Source organism: Orcinus orca, chromosome 10 (genome assembly GCF_937001465.1).
Source record: "Orcinus orca chromosome 10, mOrcOrc1.1, whole genome shotgun sequence".
Classification (NCBI taxonomy): domain Eukaryota; kingdom Metazoa; phylum Chordata; class Mammalia; order Artiodactyla; family Delphinidae; genus Orcinus; species Orcinus orca.
Window position 1 is genome coordinate 85,697,368 of NC_064568.1, and position 14,612 is coordinate 85,711,979.

Genomic DNA, 14,612 nt, shown 5'->3' on the forward strand with positions numbered 1-14,612 from the left:
GGAAGCTATAAATAATAACTGAATGGGCATTTTTCCAAGTACTTCCTAATGCCTATTCTCCTCCAGAGACGAACTGGATGGATCCAGGATGACCGCTGTCACCCTCATACCTGAATGCTTATTCAGCAACAACGGGGTACCTGGCCCTACATTTAATTCTGATAGAGCCATAGTTCGTTAGTTAGAATCAATTAATTCATTAATCAGTTACAGCATTCAAGTTGCTTATAAATCTACCTTGAAGCTCCTGGGCAGACCCTAAGCGGTCTAGTGAGGTAGCAGAATATATAGGAACAGAGAGGCTGGTCTACAGTGAAGAGAGAATAGCATGCTGGATGACTCCTAAGAAGCCTCAATACAATGTATACACTTCTCTATTTCTCAGTACATGAGGCTCTATAGGTCATGTGATGTAACATGTATTATACCACTGGGCATGTCTCTGAAGAAGAGCAGATCCCAGGCAAATCAGAGGGTGAGGACATTAGTAAGGTCTCTGTGATGAGAACAACGACAAGGGCACTGCCCTGTCCCTAGATCTGCACCTTCTTCTAAATCCGTCTCCTATGTGTGATGATGGGGTCACACAGAGATCACCGTTTCTTCCATCCCTGCGCTCCAGATGATAAAGCTGCCAAAGCCATGTGTGGTCCTCCCTGTTACTAGACCTGCAACATTAACATCAGTACCACACACACGACCCAGATCTCCCACTTTGTATCTGAGCTGGTCCTAGAAAACGGTAGTTACAAACCCCTGGGTGCAAAAAGACAATGTACTGGGCGAGTGAACTGAAAGAAACAGATGGAATTGCAGAGGAATCCAGACAGGATTTAGCCCTGGATTCGAGGAGGTAACGCAGAGCAAAACGGGGTGCCGTTACAGCAATACTTGCCAACTTGAGTATGGGGAAGAAAGTAACTGAGTAATCCGATAGGCTCTTAACACATTATTGACCGGAGGATTTCTGCAGAAACCAACACCTCTGGCCGTAATATATCTCTGGTCAAAAATGTGTCAAAAATTAATCCGCTCAGCCTCCCAGGATTCCGCTCTGCTATCCTAGAGCAGTTCAGTTTCCCTTGAAAAACCTTCACTCTGAGCCACTGGTTTGACTGCAGAGTATCAGGTCATGCAATGTGAACAAGACAGAGAGAGCCCAGTTCCCATGGAACTTCCATCCTGGGAGCACTAATGATTTCAAGGACCCTTAAGGCATCTACCTCTCATGACTAATGCAATGGGGAGAAAAAGTGGAATGAAAAATAAAGCTTTGAATGATGGACAATCGGGAGAGCTTTCAGACTGACTATATGAAATGGTGTACAGCTTTCTAGAAGGAAGTCTGCTGAAATGATCAGGTTCAGGGACATCAACATATAAATGCATGCAGAATCTCATTTTAATTGTAAACAAAATTGCTTATTTGTATCTGAATTATGATCAAATAGAGATACATGGGAGCCAACTGCCACAGTGGGAAAAGTCATCAGTACATATGAGAACTATTGCCCCTATTTTCTAACAAACTCCAGCTCAACACACGGCCCATTTAATCTCTCCTCTTACACCTCTAATTCCTCCGTTCTCTTCTCCCTAACTCATACCCAAATGAGAAAAATACAAACACAGCGTGTTGTAAAACCTCTCAAATGACCCCCGTAACACTCAAATTGTGCCATTATGAATCCTTCCAAACTCCTGTGCCATTTAAGTACAGACTGTTCCTTCATGGGTAAGAGTGCTCATTCTAACACAGAGAAATGTTCAGCCAATATAATTTGTTGCAACTTGATTAGAAAAATACTATTAATACAGGCCATCTAACAGGACTGGGGGTAGCCTCTTTACACAGAAGCTGGCTTTAATTTTAACAGTAAGAACCATGGGAAAAAATTAACTCCTCAAGAAGAGGAGATAAACTTTAAAGATCTGGGTGATTAAGACAGACATCTGAAAAAAGCCAACTACTTAGGCATTAGCAGGAGAGATGACATCTAGGGCAGTGGTCCCCATTCTTATTAATCAAGCCCACTACAGTAAAAAAGTTTTCTAATTTTTTAGAAAAAAATAATTTTTTAACATTCAGTTATTATATACGAAATATATCATTGTCATTATATATTATAAAACCAAGATAGAAATCTTAAAAGGAGTCAACAATAAAAATCAATAGAGGTTCTAATGTTTTTTGTAGCTCCTTCGGTTACATACATCCTGCATAAGAAGCCACTGATCTACATCAAGAGTCAGCAAGCTACAGCCCACAACATATATATATATATTTCTTTAACCATTCTTTTTAAGGATTTATTTATTTATTTTTGGCTGCATTGGGTCTCTTAGTAGTGGCACGTGGGATCTTTGTTGAAGCACTCAGGCTCTTTGTCACGGCACGCCGGCTGGCTTCCTCTCTAGTTGAGGCGCCTGCGGACTCAGTACTTGTAGTGCACAGGCTTAGTTGCCCTGTGGCATGTGGGATCTCAGTTCCCTGACTAGGGATCGAACCCGTGTCCCCTGCATTTGAAGGCAGATTCTTTACCAGTGGACCACCACGGAAGTCCCCACAACACATATTTTTGCAAATAAAGTTTCACTAAAACACAGTCACACTCATTCAGTTACATACTGTCTAGAATTGCTTACAAGCTATAGCAGCAGTGATGCATAACTGTAACAGTGACTGTCTCATAAAGCCTGAGATAGTTACTATCTGGCCCTCTGCAGAAAATATTTCCAACTTCTGATCTAGAGTCTCAGGAATGGAAAAGTCCTTCTAGCCCTTAATGAAGTAAGAAAAGCAGATGATGGTAATCCGCCCCATTAATGTGGTGTTCACTGATGAAATAAAAATTCTCCAGCTAAGAAATTAGGAAAAATCTACTCACGGGAAAATTCTAAGTTTTGACAGAGTTTCTCGATTTTACATAGTACTCTACATAGTTCAAGTAACTGTATTTAGGAGCTTCTCTAGATATAGTTTAATCAACAAATTAAGCACAGGGGATTAACTGGAAAGTTTAGCACTGATGCCACGCCTAATCTATTAACAGTGTAAAAATCATGAAGAGTATACGAAGGAAAGCTGGAGAAACACCTCAGGCTGCCCTACATGTCTTCACTCCTGCAGACCAGCTGTTCTCCAAGTATGGTCCATGGACCCCTGCGGGACCCTGAGACTCACTTAGAGGTTCACAAGTTCAAAACAATTTTTATACTAATACTAAAACAAATTTGTCCTTTATATCATGTTGACATTACATGGATGGTGCAAAAGCCATGGTGGCAAAAACTGTTGGTGTCTTAGCACAAACCAAGGCAGCAGCATCAAACTGTGCTAGTCATCACTGTATTCTATACCACAAACAAACATCCATTTCATTTAAGAATGTCCTTGATGGGACTTCCCTGGTGGTCCAGTGGCTAAGACTCTGCGTTCCCAATGCAGGGGCCCGGGTTCGATCCCTGGTCGGGGAACTAGACCCCGCATGCCGCAGTTAGGAGTTTGCATGCCACAACTAAAGATCCCACATGCCGCAACTTAAGATCCCACACACAGCAACTAAGATCCGGTGCTGCATAAATAAATAAATAAATAAATAACTATTTTTTAAAAAGAAAAGAAAAATCAAAGTGATCTGCCAGACCGGTGGAGCTTCAAGATGGCGGAAGAGTAAGACACAGAGATCACCTTCCTCCCCACAGATACATCAGAAATACATCTACATGTGGAAAAACCCCTACAGAACACCTACTGAACGCTGGCAGAAGACCTCAGACCTCCCAAAAGTCAAGAAACTCCCCACGTACCTGGGTAGGGCAAAAGAAAAAAGAAAAAACAGCGACAAAGAATAGGGACAGGACCTGCAGCAGTGGGACGGAGCTGGGAAGGAGGAAAGGTTTCCACACACTAGGAAGCCCCTTCGCAGGCAGAGACTGCGGGTGGCGGAGGAGAAAAGCTTTGGAGCCGCGGAGGAGAGCGCAGCAACAGGGGTGCGGAGAGCAAAGCGGGGAGAGATTCCTGCACAGAGGATCAGGGCCGACCGGCACTCATCAGTCCAAGAGGCTTGACTGCTCACCCGCCGGGGCGGGCGGGGCCGGGAGCTGAGGCTCCGGCTTCAGTCGGAGCGCAGGGAGAGGACTGGGGTTGGCGGCGTGAACACAGCCTGAAGGGGGTTAGTGCACCACGGCTAGCCGGGAGAGAGTCCGGGTAAAAGTCTGGACCTGCCGAAGAGGCAAGAGACTTTTTCTTCCCTCTTTGTTTCCTGGTGCACGAGGAGAGGGGATTCAGAGCGCTGCTTAAAGGAGCTCCAGAGATGGGCACGAGCCGCGGCTAAAGCGCGGACCCAGAGACGGGCATGAGACGCTAAGGCTGCTGCTGCCGCCAGCAAGAAGCCTGTGTGTGAGCACAGGTCACTGTCCACACCTCCCTTCCAGGGAGCCTGTTCAGCCCGCCACTGCCAGGGTCCCGGGATCCAGAGACAACTTCCCCGGGAGAACGCACGGCACGCCTCACGCTGGTGCAACGTCACGCAGGCCTCTGCCGCCGCAGGCTCGCCCCGCACTCCGTGCCCCTCCCTCCCCCCCGGCCTGAGTGAGCCAGAGCCCCCCAGTCAGCTGCTCCTTTAACCCCGTCCTGTCTGAGCAAAGAACAGACGCCCTCAGGCGATCTACACGCACAGGCGGGGCCAAATCCAAAGCTGAACCCTGGGAGATGTGCGAACAAAGAAGAGAAAGGGAAATCTCCCCCAGCAGCCTCAGGAGCAGAGGATTAAAACTCCACAATCAACTTGATGTACCCTGCATCTGTGGAATACCTGAATAGAGAACGAATGATCCCAAATTGAGGAGGTGGACTTTGGGAGTAACGATATATATATTTTTTCCCCTTTTGCTCTTTTTGTGAGTGTGTATGTGTATGCTTCTCTGTGAGATTTTGTCTGTATAGCTTTGCTTTTACCATTTGTCGTAGGGTTCTGTCTGTCCGTTTTTGTTTTTTTCTTTTTTACTTAAAAAATTTTTTTCTTAATAATTATTTTTTATTTTAATAACTTTATTTTACTTTATCTTCTTCTTTCTTTCTTTCTTTTTTCCCTTTTATTCTCAGTCGTGTGGAGGACAGGCTCTTGGTGCTCCAGCCAGGCATCAGTGCTGTGCCACTGAGGTGGGAGAGCCAAGTTCAGGACACTGGTCCACAAGAGACCTCCCAGCTCCACATAATATCAAATGGCGAAAATCTCCCAGAGATCTCCATCTCAACATCAAGACCCAGCTCCACTCAACGACCAGCAAGCTGCAGTGCAGGACACCCTATGCCAAACAACTAGCAAGACAGGAACACAACCCCATCCATTAGCAGAGAGGCTGCCCAAAATCATAATAAGGCCACAGACACCCCAAAACACACCACCAGACATGGACCTGCCCACCAGAAAGACAAGATCCAGCCTCATCCACCAGAACACAGGCACTAGTGCCCTCCACCAGGAAGCCTACACAACCCACTGAACCAACCTTAGCCACTGGAGACAGACACCAAAAACAACGGGAACTACAAACCTACAGCCTGCGAAAAGAGACTCCAAACACAGTAAGTTAAGCTGTGAGATGAGAAGCTGTGAAATGAGAAGACAGAGAAACACACAGCAGTTGAAGAAGCAAGGCAAAACCCCACCAGACGTAACAAATGAAGAGGAAATAGGCAGTCTACCTGAAAAAGAATTCAGAATAATGATAATAAAGATGCTCCAAAATCTCGGAAATAGAATGGAGAAAATACAAGAAACATTTAACAAGGACCTAGAAGAACTAAAGAGCAAACAAACAGAGTTGAACAACACAATAAATGAAATTTAAAATTCTCTAGAAAGGATCAATAGCAGAATAACTGAGGCAGAAGAACGGATAAGTGACCTGGAAGATAAAATAGTGGAAATAACTACTGCAGAGCAGATTAAGAAAAAAGAATGGAAAGAATAGAGGACAGTCTCAGAGACCTCTGGGACAACATTAAATGCACCAACATTAGAATTATAGGGGTCCCAGAAGAAGAAGAGAAAAAGAAAGGGACTGAGAAAATATTTGAAGAGATCATAGTTGAAGACTTCCCTAATATGGGAAAGAAAATAGTTAATCAAGTCCAGGAAGCACAGAGATTCCCATACAAGATAAATCCAAGGAGAAACACGCCAAGACACATATTAATCAAACTATCAAAAATTAAATACAAAGAACAAATATTAAAAGCAGCAAGGGAAAAAGAACAAGTAACACATAAGGGAATCCCCATAAGGTTAACAGCTGATCTTTCAGCAGAAACTCTGCAAGCCAGAAGTGAGTGGCAGGACATATTTAACGTGATGAAAGAGAAAAACCTACAACCAAGATTACTCTACCCAGCAAGGATCTCATTCACATTTGACAGAGAAATTAAAAGCTTAACAGACAAGCAAAAGCTAAGATAATTCAGCACCACCAAACCGGCTTTACAACAAATGCTAAAGGAACTTCTCTAGGCAGAAAACACAAGAGAAGGAAAAGACCTACAATAATAAACCCAAAACAATTAAGAAAATGGGAATAGGAACATACATATCGATAATTACCTTAAATGGAAATGGTTTAAATGCTCCAACCAAAACAAACAGACTGGCTGAATAGATACAAAAACAAGAGCTGTATATATGCTGTCTACAAGAGACCCAGTTCAGACCCAGGGACACATACAGACTGAAAGTGAGGGGATGGAAAAAGATATTCCATGCAAATGGAAACCAAAAGAAAGCTGGAGTAGCAATTCGCATTTCAGACAAAATAGACTTTAAAATAAGGACTATTAAAAGAGACAAAGGACAGCACATAATGATCAAGGGATCAATCCAAGAAGAAGATATAACAATTGTAAATATTTATGCACCCAACATAGGAGCACCACAATACATAAGGCAAATACTAACAGCCATAAAAGGGGAAATCGACAGTAACACAATCATAGTACGGGACTTTAACACCCCGCTTTCACCAATGGACAGAACATGCAAAATTAAAATAAATAACGAAACACGAGCTTTAAATGATACATTAAACAAGATGGACTTAATTGATATTTATAGGACATTCCATCCAAAAACAACAGAATACACATTCTTCTCAAGTGCTCATGGAATATTCTCCAGGATAGATCATACCTTGGGTCACAAATCAAGCCTTGGTAAATTTAAGAAAATTGAAATCGTATCAAGTATCTTTTCTGACCACAGCGCTATGATACTAGATATCAATTACAGGAAAAAATCTGTAAGAAATACAAAAACATGGAGGATAAACAACATACTACTTAATAACCAAGAGATCACTGAAGAAATCAAAAAATACCTAGAAACAAATGACAATGAAAACACAACTACCCAAAACCTATGGGATGCAGCAAAAGCAGTTCTAAGAGGGAAGTTTATAGCTATACAAGCCTACCTTAAGAAACAAGAAACATCTCAAATAAACAACATATTCTAACACCTAAAGCAATTAGAGAAAGAAGAACCCAAAAATCCCAAAGTTAGCAGTAGGAAAGAAATCATAAAGATCAGATCAGAAATAAATGAAAAAGAAATTAAGGAAATGATAGCAAAGATCAATAAAACTAAAAGCTGGTTCTTTTGAGAAGATAAAATTGATAAGCCATTAGCCAGACTGATCAAGAAAAAAAGGGAGAAGACTCAAACCAATAGAATTAGAAATGAAAAAGGAGAAGTAACAACTGACACTGCAGAAATACAAAGGATCATGAGAGATTATTACAAGCAACTATATGCCAATAAAATGGACAACCTGGAAAAATGGACAAATTCTTAGAAATGCACAACCTTCCGAGACTGAACCAGAAAGAAACAGAAAATATGAACAGACCAATCACAAACACTGAAATTGAAAATGTGACTAAAAATCTTCCAACAAACAAAAGCCCAGGACCAGATGGCTTCACAGGCAAATTCTATCAAACATTCAGAGAAGAGCTAATACCTATCCTTCTCAAACTCTTCCAAAATATAGCAGAAGAAGGAATACTCCCAAACTCATTCTATCCTTCTCAAACTCTTCCAAATTATAGCAGAAGAAGGAACACTCCCAAACTCATTCTACGAGGCCACCATCACTCTGATACCAAAACCAGACAAAGATGTCACAAAGAAAGAAAATTACAGGCCAATATCACTGATGAACATAGATACAAAAATCTTCAACAAAATACTAGCAAAGAGAATCCAACAGCACATTCAAAGGATCATACACCATGATCAAGTCGGGTTTATCCCAGGAATGCAAGGATTCTTCAATATACACAAATCAATCAACGTGATACACGTGATATTAACAAACTGAAGGAGAAAAACCATATGATCATTTCAATAGATACAGAGAAAGCTTTCGACAAAACTCAACACCGATTTATGATAAAAACCCTCCAGAAAGTAGGCATAGAGGGAACTTTCCTCAACATAATAAAGGTCATATATGACAAACCCACAGCCAACATCATCCTCAATGGTGAAAAACTGAAACCATTTCCACTAAGATCAGGAAGAAGACAAGGTTGCCCATTCTCACCACTATTATTCAACACAGTTTTGGAAGTTTTAGCCACAGGAATCAGAGAAGAGAAAGAAAAGGAATCCAAATTGGAAAAGAAGAAGTAAAGCTGTCACTGTCTGCAGATGACATGATACTATCCATAGAGAATTCTAAAGATGCTACCAGAAAACTACTAGAGCTAATCAATGAATTTGGTAAAGTAGCAGGATACAAAATTAATGCACAGAAATCTCTGGCATTCCTATACACTAATGATGAAAAATCTGAAAGTGAAATTAAGAAAACACTCCCATTTACCATTGCAACAAAAAGAATAAAATATCTAGGAATAAACCTACCTAAGGAGACAAAAGACCTGTATGCAGAAAACTGTAAGACACTGATGAAAGAAATTAAAGATGATATGAACAGATGGAGAAATATACCATGTTCTTGGACTGGAAGAATCAGCATTGTGAAAATGACTCTACTACCCAAAGCAATCTACAGATTCAATGCAATCCCTATCAAACTACCACTGGCATTTTTCACAGAACTAGAACAAAAAATTTCAGTTTGTATGGAAACACAAATGACCCGAATAGCCAAAGCAATCTTGAGAAAGAAAAACGGAACTGGAGGAATCAGACTCCCTGACTTCAGACTACACTACAAAGCTACAGTAATCAAGACAGTATGGTACTGGCACAAAAACGAAAGATAGATAAATGGAACAGGATAGAAAGCCCAGAGATAAACCCACACACATATGGTCACCTTATCTTTGATAAAGGAGGCAAGAATATACAGTGGAGAAAAGACAGCCTCTTCAATAAGTGGTGCTGGGAAAACTGGACAGCTACATGTAAAAGAATGAAATTAGAACACTCCCTAATACCATACACAAAAATAAACTCAAAATGCATTAAAGACCTAAATGTAAGGCCAGACACTATCAAACTCTTAGAGGAAAACAACAGGCAGAACACTGTGACATAAATCACAGCAACATCCTTTTTGACCCACCCCCTAGAGAAATGTAAATAAAAATAAACAAATGGGACCTATGAAACTTAAAAGCTTTTGCACAGCAAAGGAAACCATAAACAATATTAAAAGACAACCCTCAGAATGGGAGAAAATACGTGGAAATGAAGCAACTGACAAAGGATTAATCTCCAAAACATACAAGCAACTCATGCAGCTCAATATCAAAAAAACAAACAACCCAATCCAAAAATGGGCAGAAGACCTAAATAAGACATTTCTCCAAAGAAGATATACAGATTGCCAACAAACACATGAAAGAATGCTCAACATCATTAATCATTAGAGAAATGCAAATCAAAACTACAATGAGATATCATCTCACACTGGTCAGAATGGCCATCATCAAGAAATCTACAAACAATAAATGCTGGAGAGGGTGTGGAGAAAAGCGAACACTCTTGCACTGCTGGTGGGAATGTGAACTGGTACAGCCACTACGGAGAAGAGTATGGAGGTTCCTTAAAAAACTACAAATAGAACTACCATATGACCCAGCAATCCCACTACTGGGCATATACCCTGAGAAAACCATAATTCAAAAAGAGTTATGTACCAAAATGTTCATTACAGCTCTATTTACAATAGACAGGACATGGAAACAACCTTAGTGTCCATCAACAGACGAATGGATGAAGAAGATGTGGCACATATATACAATGGAATATTACTCAGCCATAAAAATGAATGAAACTGAGTTATTTGTAGTGAGGTGGATGGACCTAGAGACTGTCATGCAGAGTGAAGTAAGTCAGAAAGAGAAAAACAAATACCGTGTGCTAACACATATACATGGAATCTAAAAAAAAAAAAAAAGGAAAAAGAAAATGGTCAGAAGAACCTAGCGGCAAGATGGGAATAAAGATGCAGACCTACTAGAGAGTGGACTTGAGGATATGGGGAGGAGGAAGGGTAAGCTGGGACAAAGTGAGAGAGTGGCATGGACATATATACACTACCAAAATAGCTAGCTAGTGGAAAGCAGCCACATAGCACAGGGAGATCAGCTCGGTGCTTTGTGACCACCTAGAGGGGTGGGAGGGAGGGAGATGCAAGAGGGAAGAGATATGGGGACGTATGTATACATATAACTGATTCACTTTGTTATAAAGCAGAAACTTGACACAGCATTTTAAAGCAATTACACTCTAATAAAGATGTTTAAAAAAAAAAGAAAAAACAAAGTGATCTGCCAAAAACGTAAACTGATGCCACTTTTCTTGCTGACTGATTTTTGTTTTGGAAAATAGTTATTTTTTATAAAAATGGTATATAGGGCTTCCCTGGTGGCGCAGTGGTTGACAGTCCGCCTGCCGATGCAGGGGACTCAGGTTCGTGCCCCAGTCCGGGAGGATCCCACATGCCGCAGAGCAGCTGGGCCCGTGAGCCATGGCCGCTGAGCCTGCGCGTCCGGAGCCTGTGCTCCGCAACGGGAGAGGCCACAGCAGTGAGAGGCCCGCATACCACAAAAAAAAAAAAAAAAAAAAAGGTATCTATATTAGCATGTTATAGGTTTACTAACATTATTTTCAAAGGACTTAATAAACTTTTTTTGGTTTTAATTTCCAATATGATAAATACCGTAAGATAAAACCCACATGAACAATGCAACCATTTTTAAGACTATAAAGAGATTCTGGGGCCCAAAACATTGAGACTGGATACTGTAGGCCTACCTACTCTTATCTTATTCTACATATAATTTTGTTTTTATTGAAAAATATTTACAAAATAAAATATCTTCCCTTTATGTTTCTCAGTGCACTTTTTCATGATCTACACAGGAAACATCTTCCCTAAACGGGAGTATGACATTCCCTCAAATATAGGAAGAGGGAGAACGGCTCTAAGCAAGAGAAAACTCCCTGTTCCACAAAAAGGAATCAAATCTGAGCTTGAGAACTGGGGGCTTTAGGCTTTAGCCACATCTACAGACATAGCCGAGCCTGCTTCACCATCCACCGTAGACCCAGGCTGTGCACAAAGGCCATATCCATCCAGCACACTTTTTCTTTGTTCAATTCAGTGGCCAGAACTCTCTGGGGACTCTGCTACAATTTTGGACTCCCTGCCAGGTAAGTGGGAAAATAATTTGAAATGGTATTTTGGGGGCAAGATGCTGGTGGTAGAAAGAGGCAACCATCCTCTCTACAATTCCAGTCGTCCAAATGGCATGAAAGGTACACCTGGAATCTCAGATTTCTCTCTCTGCATTCCAAACAGAGAGAAAAGATTTCTCTAGCTGGGATTCATTGCGATGGAGCTATCATATCTGCCTACCTAAACTAACTAGCAGCATCTCCAGGGTTAAGGAGATAGGCCGGGATAGATGACCACAAAGACTTGCCAGGGGCAGGGGGGTGGGGTGAGAGGGGGGTTGCAATGCTCAGCATGTCAGGTATCAGAATCACTTTGCTAGGTCTGCTCTTACAGAGAGAAGGGGAACGGAACGAAGTTTCTTCTCCGGGGCCTGATCACACAAGCCACAGCCCTACATATAGTAAAGTCGACATCTTAAAACCTACAAGTCTCTCAAATAACTTGTAACAGGCTTCAGTCTTTTATTATCACTATCGTAAGGTAGATATCGGCAAACTGATTCCCACCAATATATGCATATAAACCCTAGCCAGTCCCAATAAAGGAATTGTAAAGTCATTTGTTAGGATTTTAGCATAAAGTTCCCTTATAGAAAAATGTTCTAAATGGCAATTAGGCAAAATAGTACTGTATTTTATATACAGGGTAGATTAAATAGATTTGTGGGCTGGCATAAGAACCTAAGAATTAAATTGTTTCCACAGTTTATAAGTGTAAATCCTGGACTTGAGGTACACTCATGCACCCCCATCCCAAACCAGTCGTAGTGATAAACACACTGGAAACTCTTACTTAAAAGGCAAAATCTAGAGATTCTTAGGCTCTCCTGATTCCCCTTATAAAAAAAGGATTCTCTGGAGATAATGTACACTTATAAGTACCGACAGACAAGGGCAGCTCTGAAAGCAAAATCAGAAGTGAAAGAAAGGAAAGAAGGAAGCTTACCTGTGGTCAAGATGACTGAAGTCTTGTAAATTCAATTCCCTGGTGTCTTGTGTCAGATAAATTGTATCCACATCCTATTTGAAACATAATTCAGTCATATAAACAGTCCCCATAGAGGATCAGGGAAGCAAGAGAGATGCAAAGAGAATCAGACAATGACACAGGCAGATTTTTATGTAATCTGAGGAAGGAAGATGTTAAGCAAGCAATGAATGGTGGGGGGAAAAAGAGCGAGCGAGCGAAATAAGCCAGTCAAATACTGGAATATTCTCCAGGTGCGTGTGTGAGAAAGCGTGTGTGTGCATGCGTACAGATACACTTACCCATTGTACTTCTTCCCTGTATGAAAATCCAAGCCAGTCACAAACACAGGCATACATCTGAGAAAATCCACCTGAATTATGCAACAGAAATGTGACAGGTTTTCGACTAAATGTTTTTTAAGTTAAAATTTAAAAGCTTAAATATGGCCGATGTTGACAGTGCTGATTATTCTCTCCTTTTGGGAAAACAGCAAAGATTCTCCCCCCTGTTCTACAGTAAGTACATAGCAGGATGCAATATAGCTTAAATATAGGATGCTTGTCTACCAATCTAAAGTCTGTGCGGTGCTAATTACACCTTAAAAGTAATTGTACCTTTACGGTAGCACACTAGGAATAGACTTAGCTTCCTGGCAAAACGGCGGCCATCCAGCCATTTATTTTTCGGTTTTAAAATGCATGCTCACCACAGGGGCCCTGCTCGGCCACAGTCTGGCTGTCCCACAGAGCCTGGAGACTGGCCAGTCGCTCAGATGGCTCCATGCAGACTTTTTTCATGATTCTCCTGGAAGATCAACAAAAACAACGATACATTTCAAAAATCAAGTTTTCTGAAATGCACTCAGAAATTTGTGATACACCATTTTTTTTTTAAACAAACATGGGTTTCGGGACTTCCCTGGTGGTCCAGTGGTAAAGAATCCGTCTTCCAGTGCAGGGGATGCGGCTTCCATCCCTGGTCGGGGAACTAAGATCCCACATGCCGCGGGGCAACTAAGCCTGCGCGCCGCAACTACTGAGCTCACACACCTCAACTAGAGAGCCCGCGTGCCGCAAACTACAGAGCCCATGTGCTCTGGAACCCGCACACCACAACTAGAGAGAAGCCCAGGCACTGCAACAAAAGATCCCGCATGCCTCAGCGAAGATCCCACGTGCCGCAACTAAGACCCGACGCAGCCAAAAAAAAAAAAAAAAAAAAAAAAAAAATGGGTATCACTTCAATTTTGGTAAATATAATTCCCTTTTTTGAGTACTAGGAGCTGGAGAGCTATAGGGACTTAATAATAAAGCCCTTTATTTAATGCCCATTTGTAAGCTAAAGGTATCTCACAACATAAATATTCTCCATGTTTAGTTCTTTCACAACATTAGATTTTATTAGAATAGTTAGAAAATGGTGTGTTCCACTCAATAAAGTATCTAATTTATCTAATAATAATTTATTAGATTATGTGTACACTAAATATAAATTACTAATTTTCAAGGAATTAAAGTACAAACCTCCTCTTCTGTCCTTCCATAGTACTAATAGTACAAATGTCCATCAAGAAACTGGGCATTTCATATTGGAAGAGCTGTTCCTTTTACTATCTCTTCCCCTGGACTACAACTCCTAGGGAGCCTGTGCTTTCCAGAGACTGAACACAGTTCAAATCAGTTAGCAAATAATGTGTGATAGGGAGGGGATAACAGGAATCTAGGAGCTAAGTGGGAACCAGGTCACAGTGAGCCTCAGAGGTCAAAGGAAGGGGTTGGGATTTTATTCTCAGGGCAATGTGGAGCCACAGAAAGGCTACACAGGGAGTATAAGATGATCAGACAGCACTGCAAACAAACTGCTACAGGGGTGGGGGATAAGCCTGGGGCAAACTTGGGAAATAAAGAGAGAGAATAGCTTGAGAAATT

General features: G+C 41.3%; 1 protein-coding gene across 11 annotated transcripts in view; it reads right to left on the minus strand.

The window, feature by feature from the left end:
- The window catches only part of CARMIL1 (capping protein regulator and myosin 1 linker 1), a 318,638-nt gene that overhangs the window by 154,919 nt on the left and 149,107 nt on the right, over positions 1-14,612 (minus strand). For all 11 annotated transcript variants that reach the window (XM_049715468.1, XM_049715467.1, XM_049715466.1 and 8 more), the window contains 3 exons: positions 13,391-13,488; positions 12,984-13,054; positions 12,661-12,734 (listed from right to left, as the gene is read on the minus strand). In XM_049715468.1, coding sequence (XP_049571425.1) covers positions 12,661-12,734; positions 12,984-13,054; positions 13,391-13,488 — 243 coding nt within the window. The remainder of the gene's footprint in view (positions 1-12,660; positions 12,735-12,983; positions 13,055-13,390; positions 13,489-14,612) is intronic.